This window comes from Scleropages formosus, chromosome 6, assembly GCF_900964775.1.
Source record: "Scleropages formosus chromosome 6, fSclFor1.1, whole genome shotgun sequence".
Lineage (NCBI taxonomy): Eukaryota > Metazoa > Chordata > Actinopteri > Osteoglossiformes > Osteoglossidae > Scleropages > Scleropages formosus.
This window is the reverse complement of record NC_041811.1, coordinates 24198100-24224984: the sequence shown is the minus strand read 5'-3', so window position 1 is coordinate 24224984 and position 26885 is coordinate 24198100. Positions and strand designations below refer to the sequence as shown.

Genomic DNA, 26885 nt, shown 5'->3' with positions numbered 1-26885 from the left:
ATTCAATCGAACAATAGATTTGCAAAGAAAATGTCTAATACAGACGTAAAAATATTCAAACGTCAGCTCCATTACTGGTTGTACAATTGACAAACAAGCTTCTCTTCTTTTCAACCATACCTCCAAAACAATCACAGCTAAGCAAATTTTTAAAATTCAAACAATACAAAAAGAGGACTTCTTTTATTTCCAATAAAATACTACTGATAATATACAATAAAACATTATAAAAGCAGACAGTAAATGCTGCAAGCTAACCACGATACTCAACGTGGCCACACAGTGGGCATGTGCAGAACATGTACAACGGCGGGTGTGTTGTATCACAACTACAGAGTAATGTCTTCCATTGCCCAGCTAAGGGACAGCATGCATGGCCTTGCTTGGATTGACCCAGGTTTGGTTTGGATGGGTGGGAATGCAGCAGGGATCCATCCTTGGCTGGGTGGTGACGTAGGACATGTGATCATCTGAAGCAGTGCTGCACTTGCTATCACAGTGGGGAAAGGAGTCCCTCCCTCCCCCACCATCATTAAAAGTCATACAGCCCTGATCTCTCTATGCAGGCTGATCAGGGCTCAGGACCAGAGCTGCACTCAGTGTAAGATCAAGGTTGGTGAATTTGGGGATGGGAGGAGGGTTCAAGACAAGTAGGACTTGGGGCAAGTGTCAATCTGTACCTCTGAGGTACTCTGTATACATACGCCTCTTCGTTTCTATACAACTCCATGCAGAGGTCACCAAATATAAATCCCTTCCAGTGCAACACAAAAAAAATTAAACATTAAAAAAACTCCTTGGTGCACACATTTAATTCAAAAGGTATACAATATTATTTCATGTAATATTTGCATTCACCCTCAGTTAATGCTGAGGATGCCATTACTAGCTTAGCAATAAAAAGGAGAATCTTCCCTGAGGGCTGCAGATACTTGGCTTTGGCGACCCCTGCAGTAATAAGTTTGGACAACAGGAGACGAATTCCGGTCTTTACTCAACTTGACCAATCTTCTGGTATAGGGATCTTTCCCCTTTGTTCAAAATATCAGTCTGAAGGGTTCTTATGGTACCCAGTGCACAAAATATCCAATAAGACATGGCTAATGCCATCCTGAAACACAGGCTGATTTTCAGTGACAATAACAAGGCATTTATGTAACAACATATATTCAGTCATACCAACTGTTTGTATGCAACATGCTACATACTAGAAGTAATTTTGACCTGCACATTTATAGGAATATAAGTACTTTTCATATAATTCATTACAGCAAAAACAATACCTCGACATTAGTTTCATAACAGATCAAACTGGAAATACTTAAATTTAATAATTATTTAGTCAACAGTAAGGTGTCCTCATTTTCCTTTTTAGCCTTTGCTTAATTGAGATCCATCTGTTACTCTTACTGACTGAATGTTATAAAATTAATAAAAATCTTACTATCGCCAACTACAAAGCACTCTCACATGAGTGTGAATACAATGTTTCACTTAAAAAAAAAAATTCCTTGCTCTCTAGAGAGGACATAATCATGCATACATACAGTACATAAAGCAGAATAGCAGACCTGCTTTTGTAAAGTTCTATTTCCATAATGAATGTATACTAAGATCAGCAACTAGGCAACCATCAGGTTACAAAATTCAATAATGCTGAATAAAGTCTATTAATACTGTACATTTCAAATTGTACAACACCTCCATATTTGCAAAATAAGTACAGATATCTACTAAGTATCAATTATAAAATACAGTTTTGAGTATGTCTCTCTTGACTAATGAAAAGCACAAAAAGCAATGTCCTGGATCAATGCACAAGGTCTCAAAAGATGCCTGCAGACTTCTTGAGAAAGAAACAGTGACTGTAAACAGGCTCTTAAGAGCAGCAGATAGCATCTGGAGGATTGGTCAAGTTGGTCCTTGCTTGTCCAAACTACTGCTTTATAGACATTAAGTATAAAACCTATTCAAGAATTTCCCTCAGAGCTGTATCATTCAGCATTGCTTTTGAAAATCCTTAATCCCCTCAGGAGAAGACATCTACCCAAATGTCAAGTACTGTACACAAAAAGAGTAAAATAACATTGACCCCTGTGGTCACCGGTGAGTGGTCTGAGCAATGATCAAGATTTCCATGTTACGGACCATGTCAGTCAACTAGCAAGAAAACCACATTAAAAATTAACACCACAAATTAACTGGTTACATTTTCAAAAATGAACGAAAAAAAAGATCCTGATACAAAATATTCTGACAAACAACTTCACAGAAGTTAGAATGTTGTAAAATACGCAAGATCTGGAAAGTCATAAATTGAAAGAAAAAAAGTCTGAAAGGGCATGAAACAAGAATAGAGCCATTCTATGCATGTGAATGAACAGAGCAAAACAACTACTGCGTACGATGCCTGTAAAACTGTACCTGTCAGTTTGGTTTCCTGCACATGGAACTTACTCATTAAACATGCTGCAATGTAAGCAACATGTAGCACATTTACCAAATTCTTCAGTCAGAAACCCTTGCTTATCATGCAATCACCTAGATTAAACAGCATATTTCAACAGAAACCTGTTACTGTATACCTTGTACAAATCTATAACAATAATTTTGCTCTGCTTCTAGGCAATTCCCCTATGTTATAATCTACATTATGTACCGAAACATTTTTTTTAAATTTAAGGTGACATTTTAGAAGGCCATGGCATGAATGTAAAGTTAAGATGAAAAAGAAAAAAAAAAAAAAAAAAACTATCATACAGTGTTAAACTACCAGGATCTGATTTATTTTAAATTAAAACTTTCTGAGAAAGATGTTATCTCAATATTATAGTAATGTATGCTAAACACAATTTATTTTATATTCAAATTTAGATATAGTTTTGGTACTGGTGTTTACATAACCTTATGTTGTCTATTGTGATAATAGATTTGAAAATGTCCTTACACAAAAAAGAATATACTTGATGTGCAGCCTATATTAATTGTCATTCAATTACTACAGAATTACCTTGGAAAGTAAACACAAACATTTGCATAATTTAAGAATATAAAACATAACTTCTGTAACTGCAATTCCTGTAATGCTATATTCTAATCAGTAACCACTAATGGTGAACAGGTCATCTTCCGTTTAGCTGTCTGATCAGAGCACTATTACTGTTTTCCGCATGTTTGCAGAACAGTGTAAAGAAATAACTTGTGATAAATAAACAATTAGAAGCCATTAAGAACTTGCACAAAGGTAAGCATGACCTACCTAAATGGCAACTTTTGTCTCTTGTAATAAGTGCCTTACTAAACTTCATTTCAACCAGTGCTACAAGTCAGAAGAATAAAGGTAAAACAATTTAAGAAGAGCTGTAAAATATGTGTCAAGTCAGAATACATGATGCAGTTTGATAAGAGGAGATTTCAGTGCTGACCTGCAAGGAACTGGAACATTTCTTTTGTTACATGACTAATCTGTGTCACATACACAGTCCTACCTGCACAGACATTTGATCTCTTTCACCAATAAAGGGAACATATCTAAAGTGTCACTGTGTAGTTTCATTGCTAATCTACTGGCAATAATGTTCTCTCAGCAGAACATAAAGCAAATCCAAAAAAAACAAAAAACAAAACAAAAACTTACACACAGTATGAATGCAAGGCCTTGCTACTGTTAAGCTCAAGCCATCCAGTGTTTAAAAATACATCAATGGTCAGCAAAGCTCTTACAGCACTGCAAATACTGAGTTTTAAAGTAAGACCTAAATGTGAATATGCAAATACAGAAAAGTAAACAAAAACAAACACATACTTGAAAGGCCTTTTTGTGTAACCAAATGTACCACAGTAAACAGGAAGGTATGAGGCATTTTTTTGAGAATGCAACACTACCTGCAGTCTAAACAGCACAGTTGTTATGGCCTTGACACATGACGCTAGGACTGTTGACCATCTGATGGTATTTATGTGACCATGTGATATTGCAGGCTTTGCTAGGGGCTCTTACTTGCTAAGAAAAGCATTCTATCTCCACCCTACCCCTCAGCTGCCGTTGAGCAGCATCTCAGCACCAGACCCAGGACAGGGCCCTTCCCCCACCCCAGGCGGGCCTGTCTTTACCAGCTTACTGACGCTGAGCCCAGCTGAGCCAAGCCTTCCAGGGGATGGGGACTTCCTGAAACACAGAAAAAAAGACGTATGCTGCCAGTCACAAAGGAATCAGTGGATGCAATTTGGTGTAAAATCTGTCCTTCTTACAAATCTCCTCCTGCAGCCATGCAAGGGAATTGGGGCTCACCTGAAGGCCATCTTTTTTAGCAAATGAACTTCCATCTTGTCAGGAGAGAGTTGGTCTTGCTGGTTTCTTTGGTGTCCGTTGCCAGACACCAGGCCATCAGAGAGATGGCTGCCATGTGACTCTGGCCCTAGTGTCTCCTGCACCACCCAAAAAGAAGTTGGATATCCATGTTCAAAAAGCTATTTCTGAAATAACAAGCTCATAAAAGTCATGATCCATTATTCCCATTTAAAAAAAAAAAAAAAAAAGTCACATAACAGTAAATTTCGGGGAACTATACGCAATAAGTCCATAAAATAATGGTAGAATACCAAAGTGAGTGAAACAGTCACATAGCTTTGAGTCTAGAACATCTAGCAATTGTCACAGTGAAACCTAATTCTCATTGGTTTCACTAATCCCTATATAGGGTAACACAACCACCAGTGAGTGAAGAAGGGGGGGGGGGAGGCATTTAACGTGGTAGGGGACATTTCCATCTGGCATACATTATAAAGCTTCCACCTGTATTAAATCATAAGACCAACATCGACACATACCTCAAAATTAAAGAAAATGTTTAAAAATTTAAGAAACTCAATTTTTGAAATTTCTTTAAGCCAGACCTCAGCCTTGTCATCCTGTGAGCTAACATCTTCCATGTCAAGGGCAGACAACTCCAACTCAATGTCTCTGTCCGGCTCACCATCAACATTCACAGCATCTTTACAGAAATCAGCCTGTGACAGAAGAAAGGATACTTTGGATCGCATAAAAATAGACATGATTGCCTTCTATCTGCAAAGCGCTAGCCCCTCCTCTATACCTGCAGCAGATCTGCACTCCGGCTCTCTCCGCTGCTGGAAGACTTTCGCCGGGCTCTAAGCTCTGGGGCATCAAGCTGATCACTGGAAAAATAAAGAAACTATCAGATATTTACTCTTCTCCTCCTGTCCAAACCCAGTTTGCTCCAGACAGTCGATTTGTAATGTGAGGGTCCAGAAACAGAGGAAGATATTGCCATTAATACTGGAAAACTTTCAATCTGTACCGAGAACAAGTTTACTCAGAAGTGAGACAAAACATGCAATATCTTTCATAGCATTATTCTAAGGTTATATTGTTTCATATATTATTTTACTAATCATTATCCAACTAGCCACCACTATTACCCGTTTCCTTAACTCATTACTGTCAGTTGTTTGATGTGATTGAATTGGTGTGTTATGGATATTCTCCAAGCAGAGTGCAAGTGTCATGACAATTTTCACAGTTACACAGAGAAAGTGCCAAAAGGCTAATTTTTAACATCTTATTTGTGAGCTCTTTAAGAAATATGTGCATGTAGCAGAGATAATTGACTCTGAATTTCAGCATGAAAAAGGAAAATGCAACAGAGCACACCATGGACACAGTTTATCAGTGGCTGGCATGAGGACTTTGGAAGCAATGTGATGTTCCAGGAAAAAAGGCAGAAAACTAGGCCCTGCAGCGCTTGGGATGGCATACTACAGCTTGCGTCTAACTTTGCGATTAATTTTGTTAGTCTCTCTGAAAATAACAATGTGCAAATGAGAAAACAATGCAGTGCTTTTTGTAAACACAAACTAAAACGGCTTTCATTCACCGAGTCCTCCGCTGTATGCTCAGCTCGCTATGTTCATCTGTTGAGATTAGTTACCAATGTGAGCAGGCCCTGGTTTGTATGGTTTGAGACATTTCACTCCAGATTTGATGCACTTACAGACCAAAAAGTTGATAAAACTGAGGATGGAGTCTTGGAACAAAATTACATATTCCTGAAGTCCAGGTAAACTAATATTCATACTCACTCTACTGACCATATTCATTTTTTTTGCAGCTGATATAATGCATACTATAACCTGAAATGCAAGCAACAAATCCTGCCAAGTTTCAAAACTGCAAGCAAATGGCCCCTGAGAGAACAGCAGCCTGTTGACTGAAGCTTTACTAAAGTCGTAATACCCATGTCAATCTTCACAACTTCTCTAAATCTATGGTGTACAAGTCCAGTTTAGGGGAACTAAATGCTGTACTGCTTTCATTCAGCTTCAGCTTTACCAAAGAGGCTGGACAGTTCACACGGAGTCTCAGGTATAAATTGGGTTCCTAATGAAAATGTATTCTGAAATATTCAGGACTGGATTTAAAAGTGACAAAAACCAGTCTGTACCTTTCAAGAAAACTGGAGGACCCAGACCCTTGTGAGCTCCACCGGTAGTCACTGTGTGTCATGTACGAGCCGTAGTCTGTGGAGATGAAGCATAAATACAATCTTAAAATGGTCTGAAATTGTCACCATTCCTCCTTCAGTGCAATCCGTACTGAATATCTCATAACATAGCTGTAGGCAGCATTGCTGGCAATCTTAATTCAAACATCAAAACAGGGATGAAAGCAAAACCACTTATACTGAACTTCTAATCCTCCTGGAAATAAAGATGCTTCATGACTGTCACTTTCATTTCTTTCTACTCTCACAGAGATTGGAGGGATTCACTTCCTATGCATAAAAAATTACAATTAAAAATAACCCAAGCGGAATGAAGGCCTTCAGGTTAATATTGTGCTCAGACTGCATAACTGGCTGTAAAATGTAAACAATGATAATAATCCCATTAACTACAGAAGTATGATTTATGTAAGAAGCAGCATAATAACCAATGAGTCAAATCAATACTAAGGGGGTGTAATCGCTACACAAACAAGAACTCCAGTGGGACATGACAGCCTGCAGCTCTCCCCTACCTCGGAAGTTAATGGGTGTGGTGGTAGCGCTCCCCTGGGAGGCAGTGGCCTGCACTGGGCCCGTTGTGTGGTACTCCGTGCGGGAGGCGCGCGAGATTGCTCCCCACTTGGAAATGATTGGACCCTCCCCAAAGGGGATGATGGGGTCCTCTTCCTTCAACCGGCGGTAGGGCTCCAACATATGCAGTCTTCGCTTTCCTCCACAGCCCTCCTGCAAGGCAGAGCATTAGCCAACTGCTGTTACACGTTTCATATCTGCAAAATCCTGTGATTTAATACACAGATGTTTTCCTTTGCCTATACTTTGTGTTATTGTTGCTAATATTACCATAGTTACCGATTAATCAAAATAAGCATAATTGTTTACAATTTCATTTGGTTCAGAATGTAGCTCAGCATATTTAATGGCATCAGGGCTGTACACAGGCTCTTCAGAGGGAAATGTTATAATAAGAAAAAAAAAATGAAGCTCAAAAATCTATTTCTGACGTGAAAAAAAGGGGAACTTTGGACAAGTCAGTGGCCGGTATAACATTTCCCACACCTCTAATAATACTTCTGTAGAAAGAAAACACTTCCATTTTTTTTTAAAAAGATGGGTGTTTTGACAGTTCAGGTTTTATTTTATAAACATTTGCATTTATTCATTCTGCTGATGGTTTTTGCTAAGATTAAGCTACTTCCATTTACACATTTATACAGCTGGGTAATTTTTACTGAAGCAATTTAGGTTAATTACCTTGGTAAAAGGTACTACAACAGCAGGTGGGATTCAAACCTTGATGTTTTTGAACCCAAAGGTGGTGGTTCTAACTGCTATGCTACTTACTGTCTTTTACTGTCAAAAGTTCTTTAAAAGACGAACATTTATACCAGATTAAAATGAAGTCTAAAATTATGTTCTCTGTCCAGTCGCTATCAAAGTCCAATTTTATAGAGTAAAATGTATTATCACGTTCATTCAACAGTTACCATATTGTTTCTATGGTCACAAGATGGGGGAGGGGGGGGGGGGGTGTTTTTTTTTTTTTTTTTTTTTTAAACTGAGATAGCTCAATCTCTGTCAAAACTGAACCTAAGTCATTAAAAATCAAATGGTAGTTGAATGACATATGAGATGTTGTGCATGGTGGTGCAAGACTTGTGGAACAGCTGACAGCAGGGTGAAACTCACAGCCAGCTCAGTTGTTGCCATAACGCTGCGTGGCTCCGACTCAGCCGTGTTGATGCAGGTGCTGATGGTGCCACAGGACCAGGGCGAGTAGTGGGTCAGGTTCTCCTCTCCACGGTACTTACAACCTGCACAGTCACTTTCTGAGATCTGGAAGTAGGAGAGGGTGACAAGAACCACAAAGGAAAAGCAAACAGACCAGCATTAGAGCACATACGATGATGGTCTATGTGTGCTCCCACAAACATTCAGCACACCATAGAGTGCCTCCCACAGCTGTTTAAAGCATCACCCACACTGAGTAAAAATTCCTGAATCATATCAGCAGATCTGTGATAAAAGGTCAAAACCTCGTGGCCTCCCCCCCCCCCCCCGATAAACTTAAGGTATCCTTACCAAAAGGTATTTGTACACTATTTCCTCATTAAAAGAAAAACTTTTTTGTGGTAGGGATAGCCCTGTATTTACTGATACCAAAAATCAAGTCAACAGCAAGTCAGTAAACCAGACAGGCCTTAAAAATAATTCAGCAGGTTATGCATATGGTTTTGTCTTTAATTCAGCATAAAGTAAGCCCATGAAAAATTGCACTGCAAAGCAAATCAGACTAGGCTTAGGTTTAAAGTTCATTCTTAAAGTTTTGCTTCTCACAAAGTCAACATTTGCTTGGCTACAGCTCTTCAGTGGCTGAAACAGGCTTCAATTTGTTTTCATATTTACAATACTTGCGCAAACATCTCTGAGGCACAGGCAGTAATGACCTTTCCTTAACACAACTTAATGATTTAAAACGAGTTAATTCTTTTGATATCATTTTACATTTCCTTAATATTACTTTGAACTGTCACATGCCATGATACAAACCACAATGGGCCCATAATGCAATACATATCCTGTTTTACAGCACTCCAGTGGAATAAAAAAATAGCCAGAGGAATAAAAGGGCAGAGAAAATGCTTAATGAATGAAGATGGATTTTAAACACACAGACATGCACAGAACTACTGTACCTCCGAAGTAAAGTCAACAGTGAAGAGAGGTGAGGATGGGGAGGGTCTGCTGCTGTGCTGCTGGGCCCACTGTTCAGGTTTCCGCCTGATGAAATCGCCATACCCGATGGTCAGTCGGCTATACGAGTCCTACACCAAAAGAAGGGTAAAGGCCTTCGGTCACCAGTATCAAAAGCACCTTCAGCTCTTATGTTCAAAGATGACCACTAAAGACAGCACTATGTGCTACATACACACACACAAAAAAAAAAAAAAAAAAAAAAAAAAAAAAAAAAAAAGACACTTGTTCCAACTGTTCACTTAAAACAATTTCGACAAATTCAATACTACTTCAAGTCTTCAGGAATTTTAGTATACTACAATCATTACATTTTCTGTATCCTAACTTTCAGATCTTGACATCAGGGATGCTAAAACAAGGGTTATGCCCTATCCTAGAGTCCTGAATCCAGGATGTCTTGGTCCAGTTGGTAGTGAATCAGCTGATTCAACTTACACTAGGACAGCGGAAAAATAGGTAAGGGACACCTAATGGATTCAGTCCTCCATTACAATTAAAAAGCCTTGGTACAGCTTGTTGCTGGATCATTTCTAGGTGCTGTGGGGGCTTTGAAAAAAATAAAAACAACAAAGTAAGCTGGTTACCCTTTGCAGTGTAGCCCTCTGCTCCCCTGCAGTGCAATAAGGTCCATCTAGCGAATTGAAACGCTCTCTCAATGGGGGCTGGTATACGGATGAGTGCAGCACTTCAGGGGGCAACGAATTGCTGCGTGCATCCTCCCGGTGGTACATCTGTGGGCGCCACATGCGGCGGCTGTCGTACACGGGAGCGTAGGCACCATTGACCGAGGCCAGGTGGCCATATTGCAGGCCCGGGCCATATGGAGCCTGGCTGGGGCCAAGGCCAGCCCGCTCCCGTGGTGGGAAGGATGGATGCTGTTCTGGATAGCCAGCTACAGGTGGAGGCAGTGACGATTCAGGCATGTTGTTCGAGTACAGAAAGCGAGTGACACAGGGTTTTGGTGGGGGCACAGTGGGGGTGTAGTAACTATCTGGAGAGGAAAAAACACAACCAAAATTTTAATTCATACAGATCAGCAAAAAGACTTGGTAACTGCTAGGCCACAAGGGTTATCAAAAAAGTAAGATGTCTACCCTCGTGATCACAAGATCAGCACAGCGGTGAAGTTCAGCACACATACACAAAAAAAAAAAAAAAACTAATAATAAACTAAAAATAATATGCATACGAAGGTTTTTAAAATTGATGGCAAACAACATAAAAGCTTCAAAATACCAACTACACACATAGCATATTTATGAGATTTCAGCTTTCACCTGACTTACTGGAGGGTGGGTAGGAAGGTGTGTCAAAGGAGGGCCGTGGCTCCTGGCAGTAAACTTCAGGTTGCTGAGAGTACAGAGGACCCCTGAGGACAAAATGCCCAGGTTTGGGGTGCGAGGCGCTGCCATCCACCATGGGGCCGAGGGCAAGAGGTGAGGTAGCTGAGATGTGATTGACAGGTGTCTTTGGAGGAGAAATGGACTTCCTAAACCAATGAGTGCAAACAGCCAGCTGTCAGACTGGAGATGTTTTCTCAATTTTCTGCTGTGCACCTAAACTAAACATGGAACACACGAAAATGCCTGCTGTGTTACGATAAGCAGCATGGTTTCATTCTGAGCAGTTCATAGTGCAAGTGTGTGGTGCGTGAAGAGAGGGTCTGTGAATGTGTAGTTACACTTCAACTTTAGCATGAAAACAGCACGAGAAATCAAGACAGGGAGAGAAAAGGTCTTTAGTGTCACCAAAGCAGCCCTCCCCCCCCCCCCAACAATTTTTGTTTAATCATCCTATAGGATCTGTTGATAATTATGTTTTTCTTCCTGCCTTTACTGCAACAATAAAGTACAGCACTCATTACATGCTAAACACCATGAAAGTCTCAGAGAATCCAGTTCACAACATGACTTGTGGGATTACAGGACAGTTTTGTGCTTGAACTGAAGTAAAAATAGTGAGAGTAAGCCTATTTAAAAATATTAGCTTAAATCAAGAATTGTCATGGAATGAGTTTTAGGATGTTTGATGTCCAGCGGGGGAAGGGAATCTGGTGCAGCAAGGTGTAAACTACATGGAGATCCCAAATATCCAGAAAGAACAGATCAGAAACATCAAAGCCCTTACTGTTCTTTCTGAGCTGGGGAGGGAGTGCCAGGACCACTCAGCCTGTTGGATCCATTCCGGACCCCTCTCTTCAAATCCTCCAGCGTGTCTCCTCCCCGAGGAATGAGCTGGGGTGGTACTGTGCCCTCTGTCAAGGATGCTCCTTTGTCCGAGCCCTCCAAGACTACAGGTGATACACCTCCAACTGGGGCAGTGCCCACAGTCGACACTCCTTTCCCTACAGCTGTCTGGGGTGGCGGGAAGGGTCGAGTGGCATTACTAATCTTCTTGTTCCTCATCCTGAACCTGATGAACACAGAAAGGAGGAAACAAGAGGTGAGAGAAACTGTCGAATGTGTCTTCGGGGGTGCACATTTGTGTGTCTTGATCACTCACTTTTCCAGTTCATCTTGGGAGTGGGCAAAAGTGCAATTGGTCCCACGAGGGCAGCCCCCCTGCATACGCAGGTCACGACACATACTCGTCTTATACTTGCTATTGGGTTGTGGCTGGAGGAAATAGTAAACCTGTAAGCTATCAGTCAAGAGCATGTCTTTAAAGCTGGAAAAAACAGCATACGTCATAAAGTGCACACAGACTTGAGAGTTAAATTTCTTAGAAGGAGGCTGCTAGTACCTGAGGGGTCTCATGGCTCTTTTTGCTGAAGTTTTGGATAAAATCAACCAAGCCATGGACCACCACTTTGACTGCCAGCATCACCTTCTCCAGCTGTTCCCACGTGGGCGAGGCAGCATCTTCAAATCCAGAATTTCACACACACAAGAAAAGCAAGTCACCCTCACATAAAAATACATAAAAGAAAATCTTCATATGGTAAAACACCTAGTAGTCCCAATTTGTGGTGATCACAGATTAAAATCAAACATGTTAAAAATAAAATAAAAATAAATAAATCCTTAGGCAATTACCTGGATTGTGATCAATGTTAGCCAGGAGCTCCAGCTGAGGCCTTAGACCATTCAAATTGGCTGGATCTCCTGTCCTCTGAAGAACAATGGTCAGCTCCTGAACGCTCTTTGCAAATGATTCGGGGGACTGGAGCTTAACGGAAGCACATACCACAACAACGAAAATAAATTGCCACTATAGAGAAATAATCACTACTCCAGACCTTTGTAAGATAAATACATGGGCATTATTGTTTTTATTGTGTGGTATGATGCTAAACTATGATATGCAGAGAAAGGAAGGTTGTGAATTACATTCTCCACACACAGAGGCTCAAAATTGTTGATTATGTATAGAATGGAATATGCCCCCTACACCCTAGTGTACCTTGTCAATGATGGACTGCATATGGGATTTGTGGACTAGATCCCCATAGAGCAGCGAGGACCACTGCTCTGGTGAAATGCGCAGTCCCGCCTCCATAGCAATATGGACAATCTGAGCATCATGCTCACGTCGCAGGGCTTCATATGTGCGGAATTCCTCCTTTAGCTGCATAAGCGATGAATCCTCATCTCGCTTAGTCACCTGGGGGATGTATTCATTGTATTTCAGTTACCAAGTAATAGAAAGTAGTTACGTGTGATTCAGCAGAGCTTCCAAGCCTTCATTTCCTAATATTCTGTAGTGTTGGAACCTAATAACAGGGAGGTTCAAATGCCACTGGTGTCTTCAGAATTAAAAAACTCAAGTCAAATCAGGTGTGAGAACAATTGTTCTCACACTCATAATCTGCCCTATGAGTGATCATCATTAGACACCAAAAGGACACAGAAATACACATGCAAATACTACTACACACACAAAATCAGCTATATTTAGAGCAAAGTTAATAAAACTGCATAGGATTAAAAAAATACAAAGATCATTCCACAGATACAATACAGGTATATGTATGTCCGTGTTAGCATATTTAATATAGAAAATGTGAGCAGGCCATAGGACATTCAACTCAATTTTTTTTTCAGCAAGGATACCATTTAATGCTAGCACAAGAAAGAACACACCCATGGTCAGTAGTAATATGTCATGCCACAACTATAATTTTAACCCTAACCCTTAGTATGCACCTACTGCACCTGCTGATGAGACACTGACACTTCCTAGAGCCACCAGACTATGCATTACTTCAACTCCGGACATTCAACATTGGGACATTAATCAGTACAAATTCCATATACATGGAGCATAGCCTAGCCATCATGCTAAAAGTCCCAACTGTGTGACAAAGCCTGGGACACAGCCCAGCTCTTACACTGAAAAATCCCGTTGGCTGAAGCAGACTTGAACAGTACCGATCACAGCTGCAGCTGCGCAAGTGTGGAGTGCAAGAGCCCTCTGAGGAAAATGGTGGGGATTCTTACCCCTGCAAGCTATACTTTCACAAGTCACCTAGTGTCTTGAGTTATTATTAATACTGACTCCATCATTTACATTTTTGATTTATAGAAATACAAATATTGCTTCTCTAAGCAGTGTTCCTGAGAAAAACTTGTATTAATTATGGTACTTAGGGGAAGACACACAAAGCACTGCTAAGTTTTGAGGAAAAAATGCAAAGGCATGTATACAGTCCTTAAAACCTAAACAGTCATACTTTTCTTCTCTTAAATTACATGTGCTGTAGTAAGAATTACTTTTACAAACCGAGGCACAGCTGCATATAGCCAAGATTGTGCTTACCTTAAAACAGGAAGCCCGGTACAGAAGCTGAACCACATGGCCAATGCTGGTTTTAGAGGCCTGGGGGAAGCGTGCCTCCAATTTTTGCACCACAAAGAGGACAAGCACCTTCCTGGATAGTGCAGAGCCATCCTCCAGGGCAAGCAGGACCAGCTTCAGGGCATCCTCCTGCATGGCTGACACATGTATGACAAAAAGCATCATCACAGACATGCAACCACTCAAAGCCATTCACACAACAAGCAGCATGCTTCAAGCATGTTTCTACAGTGCAACTTCACACAGCCATACAGTAACTATGCTGTTGAAGTGACAGAGGATTGTGACTCTCAGGTGTCTTCAGACCAAAAAAACCAATCAAATCAGGCATGAGGAATAAGTGTCCTCTGTAGACTCAGAATCTGCCCTATGAGTGATCATCATCAGACACCATTGTACTGAAGAGCTGAAGCAGTAGTGACAGACAGAGGCTGCACCTCCCCTCCACAGTGATGTCGCTGAGACGCAGTGGAGATATAACAGAGCCACACCTCAAGCCAAAGTACACAAGCAGGCCAAAGTCCCACAGTTGTTAACTAACAGGACAATAAGCATTAAGACTGGGTATGTTATAGCACTGACAAAATGTTTCCCAAGTTACAATATTCCAATATACTGCAACACAGCCAACCATCCCTCATGGACTGTGACAGAGAAGTCCGAATAAACCAAGCCACGTAGCCTAACCCACAGCAGAACTCAGCGACAAACAGTTGCCAGAGTGGGAGTGAGGTGGGCAGGTTGCTGAGGAGCACACAGACGAGTGAGTGCTTGAAGCACTCCACACGTACACATACAATCCTCACACATGAAAACACCCACAGAGTCCACAAACATATAAACCTCACACATACGCCCACAAACCATTGCACTCATCACATACACATTCAGTAGTTGCATACATACACTTGTCAGATGTTCTTATTCAAAGTGACTTACAGAGCCAACACACAGACCATGATCTTTCACTCACCAGGTCCTAGGAACTGACAGCCCCTTGCTCGCACAGCAGCCCACAGGTTGGCAGAGAGCTGCTGGGGATTCTGGTGTTGTAGAATGAGCTCCGTGACTGTCCTCTCGCCCAGGGAGCGGCAAGCTCTCAGGGCACGAACCCGCCCCTCCTCCTCTACCAGCTGGCAGTTCACCAGCATGACCAGCTTTCGCTGCATGGGCCGACTGAGTGTGCTCTGGCTAAGGGTCGCCACGCCTAGGTTACACATGAAGCAACAACAGCATCAGCTTTTAGCTAAAGCAAGGTGAGGTGAAAGAACATTTACAAATGTCTGTATGTTACTAAAAATGAGTAAGAGATAGCTGAAAATTGAATTTTAAAATGTTTAAGGCACACATCCTGATCACTTATTTTCAAACCAACAAACTAATAAACAGAAATCAGATAAATTGGGAACAAATTATAATCCAGTGCAAGGACTTCCGCATGCATCTAGCTTGCACAAAAAATGCTAAATTAAGTAAATTAACCAACAACGAACTGCCTTGGGTGCCATTTTTGAAAGAGGAGTTTCCATGTGTCACACTAACAAAAAGAACTAAAAATTCCTTCGATCTGTGGTCGAGGTTCTAGCAGTTTTTTTCCCCTTAAAAGAGTAAGCTGGTGCCAGTCACTTCTTACTGGTCTTTACTGACTACCATTCACTCTATACTCTACTGTTCTGCTGAAAGTAAATGCATTTTTCGGCAAAGTTATATTCCCATCTACAAAGAATGTGTGGCCACCCAGTTGTTTAACATCACCACACTGATGCTACGTAGATTCTTAAAGCCTTCCCAATAACAAAATCAGTAATGTACCAAGCATATTTGGGATTTTCTGGACAGACAATTGCTTCTTTTCTCTATCAATCAGATATGAGCCGACTTTACTTCCTTATGGAACAGTGGTACCTCATTTTTGCCGCAGAACTCAAGATGAGGGTAGATTTGCATCCAGGCTATTCCAACCACTTGAGATGGTTAAATGACTCATATTCAATATTTTATGCCTAATTTCTGTACCTTTCCAAACTTGATATGAAAAACTGATAATTATATAGAAGACACAGCAAAATTAAGTTGGAATTAAAGTTAGAAAAAAATTGTAGTCACTTTCCTTTCTATAAGAGGATCTTTAAAAATATGCACCCTTCTGTCATGGGAAACCTCTGTGAGAGAGAAGCTTGGCTTTGTGTGCAAAACGTGTCACGTGAGAGACACTGCTGTTCCCGGCAGTGCTCTCATTCAGTGTTTTAGTTTCGGTTACAGTGAGAAACAAACATAACATGCAAAGAACAGGAAGTACTCCTTTCCTCAGTATGAGTTGCTTTTGCCCCGCAGTTTTTAACCCTATGCCCTCCTGTGGGGGTCTGTAAAAAGCACTAAGCATAGGCATACCTTTCCCTCCACTGATAGGCTTTAGGTAGAGTGCCATCTCCTCCACACACTTCCTTGCCACTTCATAGTGTTTGCTCTCAGTCACACTGTTAAGCGATGCTGCCTGAGCATCTGGCACCTGAGCAGTAGAACAACTGTCAGTACTGGTTAGAATATAAACTTGTTACAAGAAGTTGCTGGTTCAGGACCAAGGAGTGGCCCTGTGGTTATACCCTTAAATATAGGTTATAACCAAAATATAAACATAACTAAAATTACATGCTATATAACTTACAAGTAACGCTACATGCTTTGTAGCATAGTTCATTTTCTGATTAAAATGGTTTGCTAATCAACTTTAATAGCATAAGTGTACAGCACAGAGTAATATTAATTACTGGATGAAATTTCAAATGTTATTTATCCACAGATTAGTTTCAGTACTACCACTCTGCATGTAACCTGGATTAAAGTAATCATCTCCTGATATTATACCTGAGCTCCAACCAGTTGCAGCAGAGCACAATTGACAGGGAGCAGGTCGATGTCAGTGCTGATGGCGGTCTGGTCGAAGGGGCAGGCCTTGCGGTGCAGCTTGTGTAGGCAGGTCTTGCAAACGGTGTGGGAGCAGCCCAAGCTGATGGGCTTGTGGCCGCTCCCATCAAACTCATTGTAGCAGATGGGGCAGGAGAGGAACTCCGTCCACTGAGCCGCTTGCACCGGCATCCCGTCAGCTGCTGAGGGTGCCGCTGCACTCAAGGGGATCGCATGCCGCCACACGTAGACGGCTTGCAGACAGCTAAAGGAGTGGGAATGGGGAAAAACCAACATGGAGGGGAACAAAATCATCACTGTTACTTTAACACAGTTACAGCCAAATTGTATTCTCGTCTTGGCCTGCCAAAGCATTCCCATGTATTTCCCCACCTTGTCTTTTTTCAATGGCTTCCTGTAGCTGCCTGCATCAAATGCGAGAATCTAGTTATGGCCTGAAAGACTGTCAATGCATCTGTTCCCCCATGCCTATAGGACTTGACTACTCACTATGCTCCTGCCAGACTGCTGGAGCAGTCCAAAATGAGAAGGGGAGAGAAAAAAAAAAAAACAATGGTCTGCCTTTCTTAGTCAGAACTGCTGAATCTCTCTCATCATTCAAGAAGGGTCTCAACTCACATCTCTTTCAGACTCACTTCTCCTTTGATCTCCTATGTGTTCAATAAACATGTAATATGTTTTTTTTTTTTTTTAAAAAAAAAAAAAAAAACTATATGCAGCTACTTGTGCAATGTATGCTGGTTTATATGATAGAAGACAACGTGATTATACTGAACAGTCTGTTGGTGTAATACACTATTGTTTTTTGAGACGTGTCACTTTGTAGAAAAGCATCTGCTAAATAAATAAATGTGTTACTCGCCCCTCTATCCCTCAGTACTGCTGTACTCCTTTCAGCATTAAAGAACAGTCTCAGAACTCAGCCTTTTCAGACCCATTACCCTCCTGAACACTTGAAACCTTAGGGTTAGGGTTAATCCTTCACGACTTACCAGTGTATATCTATGTAATTTTATATTCAAATATCACTTCTACTGGTAGCTATTGGAACATGTGCGCTATCAAAAGTCACACAAGCTACACTAATTCAATAAATCTGTACATGTAACAAAACCCTCTGCCTGTTGTGGGATGCACTTTTGTTTACTTGGCGCTGTATGACGCTTTGGAAAGAAGCATCAGTCAAATGCATAAATGTGAATATAAAAAGTCAGCAATAGAAAACACGTACAACATAAAGAGTTTATGTAGCTAGAAAACTGATACTCTGATGAATGCTGTGTAAAATAAATGCTTGGCAAAAACAATAAAAGTGGAACATGCAATAAATGTACACAGAATCCTCCATCAGGATATGCAATATTAATAGCACTTGGTCTTCAAAACTAAAATGGTATAAAAGATAGTGCTGAAAGAAGTATGCACACCATCACTGTGGCATAGGAATTCAACAGTTACACCTACAGCCAAATGAAAACTTACCCATAATGAATGGGTTCCACAAGCTAGGCCCCTCCCAGTAAAGTACCTGACAATGTGAAACTGGCTGTCACTGAATAAGGTTTTAGAGACACCTGGAACTATTAACTTTCTTTGACTGCATACAACTTGCATGTGTCACACACTCTGAAACACCCTCTTTCTGTCCTACTCTTTACCCATACACACCATGTTCATAGACTGGACTTTCAAAAAAGTAAGCATGACTGCAAAACATATGCTATAATTCACAATTACTTCAGGTTTATCCTGTCAAACTCTTCCAATAAATCAGTATACTGAAGAAATCAGTTTCTGATTTCTTTTATAAATTACATTTGAATATAGATGCCATAAAGGCTATAGTAGTAATGTGTCCATTTAATAATAATTTCCATTCTAGGGGAGGGGGGGAAAAAAAAAAAAAAAAAACCTGACATAGCCTGCAGCCTCTGTGGATGCTATGCATATCCTGTGAATTCCCAGTCAGACTGGAATCACACAGTGTGTATTTAATACCTATTCTGGTGTTTGCTGTATTTGCCGTTTGCTGCTTTTGTGGCATCCACACTACACCCACCCCTCTCTGTGTGGACAGTCAGCAAACAGACCTTGCCTCTTGTGCAATGGGAACTAGTCCCATCTCCTGGCAGGCTGATCTACACCCCACACGTCACTTTGATTTACATGTTCTGCTATTTAGCACTATAAATACAGAGAGTGGAACTGAAGAAGATGGAAGCAGAGAAATAAGAGAGAGAGAGAGAGAGTGTGCGGATCTGTGTATGTCAGAGCGTAAGCGATATCCTTCTCCAACCCTATGCTGGTGGCAGCCTTTTAAAAACGTTTCAACACAGAAAAGTATTAATAACAGTTGACGAGGAGAAAAGGCTTCAAGGCCACCAATCCTGAGAAAGGAAATATTATCCATTCAATAAATGCATGGTATAATGTGCTTTATCTCCTTAATACACACTCAACCAATAACAATAAAAACAATAATCACAGATAACCTCTCAAAATAGGATCTGTAGTGCAGTTCCCATCTGGGTGCTGTGTACAAATGAGACTGCACTGGTTGCATTGTTCTTTCTTTTATGATGTTTTTTTTTTTTTTTTTTTTATGCAATAGTCCATGATCCATGGTTACTGAATTTGTTAAAATAACATTGTGGTGGAAATGGCATTAGATAAGTGCCATAATAAGCACATAATTCCTAACTACATAAATTTAGTATTTATTTTATTGCTGTTATTTCATTGCATAGATGACCCTTTTGTTCAGGCATCTTCATGTCATATGAACATAAACTACAATTGAGTTAAATCCAGGAGACCTTTCTGAGTAATATGGTGGGGTGTCATCATTAAAAAGTAAAACATGCATACTGTTCAGTGTGTACTAACTTGTATCTACAACATGCAACACACACTTTTACATAATTGATAAGATAAAGCATCTGCAAAATCTTATGTTCAAAGCATCAGTCATGTACAATGATTAAAATTGATTTTAAATGGATGAACTTCAAAAATAAATTGGTTAATTCTATGTTTTTCTGTCTTACTGGTAATCATATGAGAGAAGCAGCACACACACATACCTTGGTGAAGTCCCTGGGTTTGCCGACATTTTGCCAAGCTGAAGCCAGCTTTATTCTGCAAGTCATGTTTTACTAATAGAATATGGAATATATGGTGACTGTAACTCCACGTAACTACAAAGTGCATGATGAAACATTTTTTGAGGGAAAGTTTTCTAGCAGAGAAGCTGCTGTGAGGAAGTTGTTAGAGGTGGGCATGGCCGTTCTGTAAATAACGCAGCGCAACTGTGAGTCAGATTCACGTGGATGACCACCTGCTGCATCCTGTTATTTGATCTCCTAGGGTTTAAGGTAAAAAAGCAGTGGTATTATTAAAAAAGAATTAACAAAAACAGTTACCTGCCAGGTTATGTGTTACTTATGGTTCTAGTACCTTAAAATGTCATCTGAAGTTATGCTAATTACACTGAAGCTGTGTACTTGCTGTAACAGTTCTCAAAAAAGGAGTATGACAGTGAACGGGTGCAAGTACACTGTTAAGCTGCTCCACTACCCGTTCCAAGCTGCCTGTACAAGATCCTTAAAGGCTGGATTGCACTGAATAATTTCTTGCCTTATACTTTTGGAACTCCAGACAAAAATGGATGTAGAATAAATGCAAGAAATGTCTTACTGGAAGAACAAATTTGCAAAGCTTTCAGAAACATATAGTTATAATTTTTACATAAATCAAATCCTGCACACCCAAGTCACCCATGGGAAAAAAAAAAAAAAAAAAAAATTATGAAAAAAAGACTATAAAATGTCATCCAGTAACTATCTTACGCTTTCATAAAAACAGGAAGTATTTGTTCATGCTCATGTGACAAGTGTAGGTGAGCTGAAACAGCCCAACAGTCACAGAGAAACCACGTTAAAGGGCAGCTCTCCCCAATGCAAATTTTGCACTACAACTGCCATAATCACATGTTATTTTATCATAATCATCCAGAATAATACCACTGTCAGCCCCCCCCCACCACCACCACATGTGAAGTACTTAGACTCTTGACTCAGTGCTTTGGAAGTTCCTACAGAAAAAAAAATGCCAACATAAATAAAATACAAATGTCAATTATGTTATATGAGCCATCACAAACTAACTATTAATAAAAATCCAGCCAAAAGATAAGGGCACAAGCTCAACAGGTAAAGTTAAAAGAGTCTTCAAGTTCATAGGAGGCAGTAACATCATAATCCCACAGGAGTGGGATGTATTATACTATATAAGAGAGAGATTATGTGGGACCTGAAGGTAAGTGATAGAAGGATGTGTCCAAGGCAGACTACTCCTTGGTAAACCATGGATGATGGAAATCTATCATGAGCTGCTGCAGACAGGTGAAAGGCAAAAACTCTTTTAATATATTTATGTTGTTAGGTGATTCTTTTTTCCAAAGCAACTTGATTTCACCAATTTGCAGTTAAATATCTTAGAACTATTAAGTTTGTGTACATTGAATGGAGAGTTGCAGAAAATTGCAAGAAGAGATATGCAGGTGTATCCAACTGAACAACATAAGTCTGCAAATGTTTGGGCACAATGGTTGCACAGCAAGTAGCACCGCTGTCTCACAGCACCTTAGGGGAGTGAGGGGAGATGAATTTGATCACTGCTGAAGCTGTGTGGTGTTTGCATGTTCTCCCCATGTTGGTGTGGGTTTCTTCCAGGTGCTCCAGTTTCCTCTCACAGTCCAAAGACATGCTGTTCAGATAAATTGGTGACTCTAAAATCATCTATAGCATGTGTGACAGCAACACAGAGAACGTGTGTTTCACTGGGAGATGGATGAGTGACTCATAGTAAGTATTGTATCTAGCACTGTAAGTCCCCTTTGGTGAATAAGATGTGGACTAATACTACACCACAATGTTCACTGGAAGCTGCTTTGGAGAAATAAATAAATCTAAATTTCAGAGATACAACAGTAGTGCCCCACCAAGAATTTGAACACGGCACCTTTAAGTTGCAAGTCTGCGTCCTTAACCACCACAGGTCCCATTGGATTTCAAGAAGATCTCATTGCCAGACTCAAAAATGGAAGTCAAACTGAGGTCATCAATATGATGTTTGTGATGGAAAATCATTACATCATTAGTTCAGCCTTTTGACTGTATACAAATCTTCCAGTAATAACAGGCATATGATATATGTGTGATGGAAACTGTACAAAGCCACAAGTGGGTTTGTTGACTGCACCGTTACAAGGTCTTGCAACCATCATATGTAGCAACTGTGCAACAATGGCACCAACTGGAGTTTTGCAGCACCACATCAAAAGTTTGGAAAATATATTGCAGAAAAAAAAAAAAAAAAAAAAAAGTGTACTACTATAGCTTGTGCCCAGGCAATGGAAAATCTCCAATAAAGACAGCACCAAAAACCTTAAATAGTCCCCATAATGTTAAACTTCTACAGTAAAAATCAAATGTCTTCACAAATACTTTATAACAGAGCAACCACCATGATTTAACAATGGATTGATAGGCTCTTCTCAGTTATCTTAGAAAAGATCGTATTTGAGAGACAAACAGGATGTCTTGGAAGCCTGTGGAATTTCAAGTCAGTCCTGCATGCAGCATACAGAAAACATTCAAAGTGTAAAAGTCAAAGCAAACATTCCCAGTAGTTGAATACAAAAATAAGTGATTTGGCACAGAAAAACACGTGATTATTCTCACAAATTTAGCTGCAGTGTGTCTGAAAGGACATGCTTTGGCACATACTTCAGCAGTAGCTGGTGCAACACAGATGACTGATTCATGCTTGGATCATAATTTACACCCACTTGTTATCAATGAAGAACAAAGTAGCCTAACCCTTGGGGTGCAAACAAAGCCTGTGATGATCATCATTGGAATCCAACCTGGACTTTTACCTGCATTTACCTGTGGTAGGACTTGCAGTTATTAAATTTGTACAAACCCATCCCCTTCTACAGTAGCTTCAAAATACAGACCTGAACCAGGAAAGGTCTAGAGAATAAATAATGTGCAAGTTCAAGACATGTATTCCTCATACTGCTCAGGCACAACAAATATGCACATAACTACGGTTTTCATCTTGGGTGGTTTATCTGACAGTCTTTGCCATTTTGTAGACATATTTTTTGTTGTGTTGCACTGAAAACTACACGCAAAGTAGTGATGAAAAATTTTTTTTTTTTTTTTTTACACAAATGCACAAGTGTGCAATTGTGACAGTAATTCTTGATGTGCAGATTTCATCATACATGCAGTAGAGTGTCCATGGCACCTCCATTGTAGCCCTAGTGATGCAAAAAAGTGACAGACACACACAGACACTATACTTGAAAGGAAAGATATCCAAAAATTACCACCCATCTACTAGTTATGGCAGAATAAAAACCAAAACATTAAGTTAGTGGGCACTTGTGTGTCATTATCAATAGTGAGAAGACCATGCCATGGTGTGCTGCTAAGCCTAAGGACATGATGATTAACATCGTGGGTAAAATGTCTATGAAACACAAAGTAAAAATTAATGAGAAACGCTAAGTCAGACGTTATTTGGAAGTGAAAGTGAAACAAAACACCTCAGGCTCAGTAAGTAACAGCCCCAATGCATCTATATTGTCAATTAACCTCTTTAAATTAGTGTCTCTCATAATACTATATAGATATAACACTCTGCTTCGTAGCCAAGCACCCTGCCAATAAAACGCAAACGGTACTTTAGAATATAAAATAACAGGACATGATGATGCACAGAAAAATGTAAAAACAAATTTAACCATAACTTCCTCAGAGGAATACCGTTCAAATTTGATTACATTATCAGTTTAAAATGCTCAGTTAAACACACCGGAGAGGTACAGTAGATGATATTAAAACTGCACAATCTGAACTTGAAGCAGCACGAACAGCGCGCGCGCGCACACACACACACACACACACACACACACACACACACACACAAATATGACAACAGCAGTGGTGGAATGGCAGTGTTTGCGAAGAAGAGCCAGGCTAGCTAAGGCTAAGGCTTCCAGCCAGCCAGGGATGCAAAAAAAGGAGGAGGTTTTCGGGAAATTTCTACTGCCTGAGACTGAGAGAGTCAGAGTGTGTCTGCTCGGGCCGGGTGGTCGCGCGCGAGCCGAGCCGAGCGAACCGCCGCAGGGCAGGGAAACACCAACCGGCAACTCCGCGCTCCAGCTACTCCCACCACTCTAAATATGCGATTAAAATGCAGAAGAACGCGGAGCGGAGCCCGCAGACTGCGGCTGTTAGTTACCGACGGTTATTCGTTTATTAGCTGCCATTACATAACGTGGGTACGGCCCCGAGGTTGTGGCGACACTCCGACTCTGCTCGAACACTGACGTTACTGTAAATTGTTGGAAAAGCAAGCAGGGAAAAGTCACGACTGTCAAGTCACTCACCTCAGGCACTACGGTGAGAGAGAGTAATAATATCCATCGCCTTTCTCGACCAAAAAAGAGCAAATGCGGGAATATATACTTTGTCGAACACAACTTCACAGAAGCGGCAAAAAAACGGCAGCTTTTTATTATTTTAAAAAGCCATTCGTCACGACACGGTGTCATGAGCAGAAATCTGACATGTAATCCGTCGCGCTGTTGCAGAAGGCTCCCTTACGACGCGACATGTTCGAACAGTTCACTCCTTCGGATTGACAGCTGGAAGGTGCTCCACGCTCAGTATCACTCCGCCGGCTCGCGGGCTCGACTTGCGCCGCGCGCGGACGCGCACCCGTCGCCGCGATAGGCGATCCGGGACCGTCCGAATCCGTCAAATTAACTGAACGTTCGAACCGCGGCGTCGCGCTGCGCTCGCCGTGGCCCCGTGTGCGTGGTACTATTTTCATCGGGTGGGCAAGGATAAAGATGTAAAGGGGCAAAGCCGGAACAAGCCGCTTTTTGAGGCGTAGGCTGCGACGCTTTTAAAGAGACAGGGATGCGTTTGAGATGCTCGGCGTGTGTGCGCCCTGCACATTTTCATTTATAAACTAAAACCTTTCACCGCATACCAAGTTTCCAAGTAATACAGCTTGGTTATGTTTTATATTTTACACTACGCGGTTCACGTATGCCTCGGTGGCAAACTACTAGGCTGCAGAAAATTCAATTTCAGCATTTCCTTAAATTATTTGTATGCGGTGCTGCATCGTTTGCAAGGGCGGTTCTTGCAGTTAAATTTAACGGCGTTCGCTTGACGGTAGAATGAGCTTGACTGCACGTTGACTGAACGAGCGCGTCGGAAGGGCTCCGAACAATCGTGTAACACACGTCGTTGTTACGATGTATCAGTTGCATTGCCCGGTCAGTGTGCATTTTGCGGCGGTGCCAGCATCATAAACAAAGGCTACCTGTTGCTACGCCCACAGAAATTGTGCAAAGACTGCCTTTGACTGCCATATTCCTGTATATTATATTATTTCCTCCACTTGCACTCACACCTAACTGCTGTAATCTGTTGCTCGATAAAGACGAGCATGTTCTTCCACTGTACTTGTTCTGTTTTGGTGATTGAGGGAATCAGACCACAGGCAGCAAATACTTTATATATCATCATGTGTTCTTCTTTCCAGTCGTGCAGGCTTCCAATATATATAATATAGTATATTATCTGTGTTTGCATAACACTGGAATGTAGGCAACAGTGGGGTAGGAAAGTGCTTCACAGCTCACCATGCTTTCTTTTAAAACTGCCTAGCAATGTCCAGGAAAAGTGGCACATAACAGGTAAACTGGGACAGTCGTGAACAGTCAAAACACCTCGGATTCACCACAGCTTTCGAAACGGTGCCGCCGCCATCCAGGAACCAAATTTACCTGGATTTTACAAATCCTAGTATTATGTAGTAAAACTATGGACGTTTCAGAACAAATGTAGACGGAGCATGAAATCTGACTGAAAAATCTTGAATCAAAATAACTTGTAAGGTGTCATAAACCCACACAGGCTTCAGTGCCCTACTTCTGCTTCAAATTTCCATTATAATGCACAAACAAACCATAAGTGCTGCAGAAGCCATATCAGTAGTGCTGTAAATTTTGTTACTCTGCCACACAAGGTCACACTGTGGTATTAATACTCTGTGGGAAAAAATAATGTAAGGTTCCATAACCTCTTTAGCACTGCAAAGAAATTCTGAACTTCATTTATGATAATACCTGTCTCTTTGCATTGCTTGCAGTCCATAAATTCTAAAAAAATTCCTGTATTTCAAAGAATTGGGTACCTATATGGGCCCAGCGTAGAGTAAATTTTAACATGCAGCACAAACAACTGCAGTTGTTTCAGTTTCAAGAACTATAAAAAGAGCTGCTTATAGATAGATAGATAGATAGATAGAACTTTATTGTCATTGCACAGTACAGGTATATAGCAATGAAATGCAGTTTAGCATCTACCAGAAGTGCAAATAGTAGAACCGTGCAAATGAACAAGTGCAGTTAAAATATAAGAAATATATCTACAACAAGTAAATAAATAGAATATGGCAGAGAGTATGTACAGAAGCTGTTGAGCAGGTAGCAGAAGGAATGTATATATATATATATATATATAAATATCTATAGAGTATGCACAACAGTAGCAAGGATAATGCACCATGTATGTACAGATAATATACATATTATATATCTATATTATACATATATAAAAAAATAAATATATACATTTATCCATATTATATACACATATATACATATACACAAAGATAACTAGGACATTCTATGAATTATCAGTTATTTACAATTATAATTATTATTATATAAAGATAACATCGGAAGTACAAGGTGGAGCAGAACCGCACAATGCTTACAGGCAGTTA

The 26885-nt window shown here is 40.6% G+C and overlaps 1 protein-coding gene across 3 annotated transcripts; it reads right to left on the bottom strand.

Annotated features, from left to right (window-relative positions):
- Positions 1 to 2776: 2776 nt before the first annotated feature.
- Positions 2777 to 24940, bottom strand: rc3h2 (ring finger and CCCH-type domains 2). 3 transcript variants are annotated; one of them, XM_018754932.2, is made up of 20 exons: positions 24469 to 24940; positions 16944 to 17247; positions 16470 to 16587; positions 15052 to 15285; positions 14040 to 14215; positions 12684 to 12884; positions 12317 to 12449; positions 12024 to 12142; positions 11784 to 11896; positions 11409 to 11693; positions 10559 to 10770; positions 9866 to 10272; positions 9221 to 9349; positions 8214 to 8360; positions 7040 to 7250; positions 6465 to 6540; positions 5097 to 5178; positions 4897 to 5010; positions 4292 to 4428; positions 2777 to 4168 (listed from the first exon to the last, which is right to left on the bottom strand). In XM_018754932.2, exons 2-20 carry the CDS (start codon positions 17172 to 17174, stop codon positions 4036 to 4038), a joined length of 3258 nt encoding a protein of 1085 aa, XP_018610448.1. In that variant the 5' UTR covers positions 17175 to 17247; positions 24469 to 24940; the 3' UTR covers positions 2777 to 4035. The 3 variants fall into 3 exon arrangements, with proteins under 3 accessions (XP_018610448.1, XP_018610456.1, XP_029108798.1); XM_018754940.2 differs by having other exon boundaries at positions 2779 to 4168; positions 10568 to 10770; positions 24469 to 24939; XM_029252965.1 differs by lacking the exons at positions 2777 to 4168; positions 4292 to 4428 and having other exon boundaries at positions 4915 to 5030.
- Positions 24941 to 26885: the final 1945 nt, after the last annotated feature.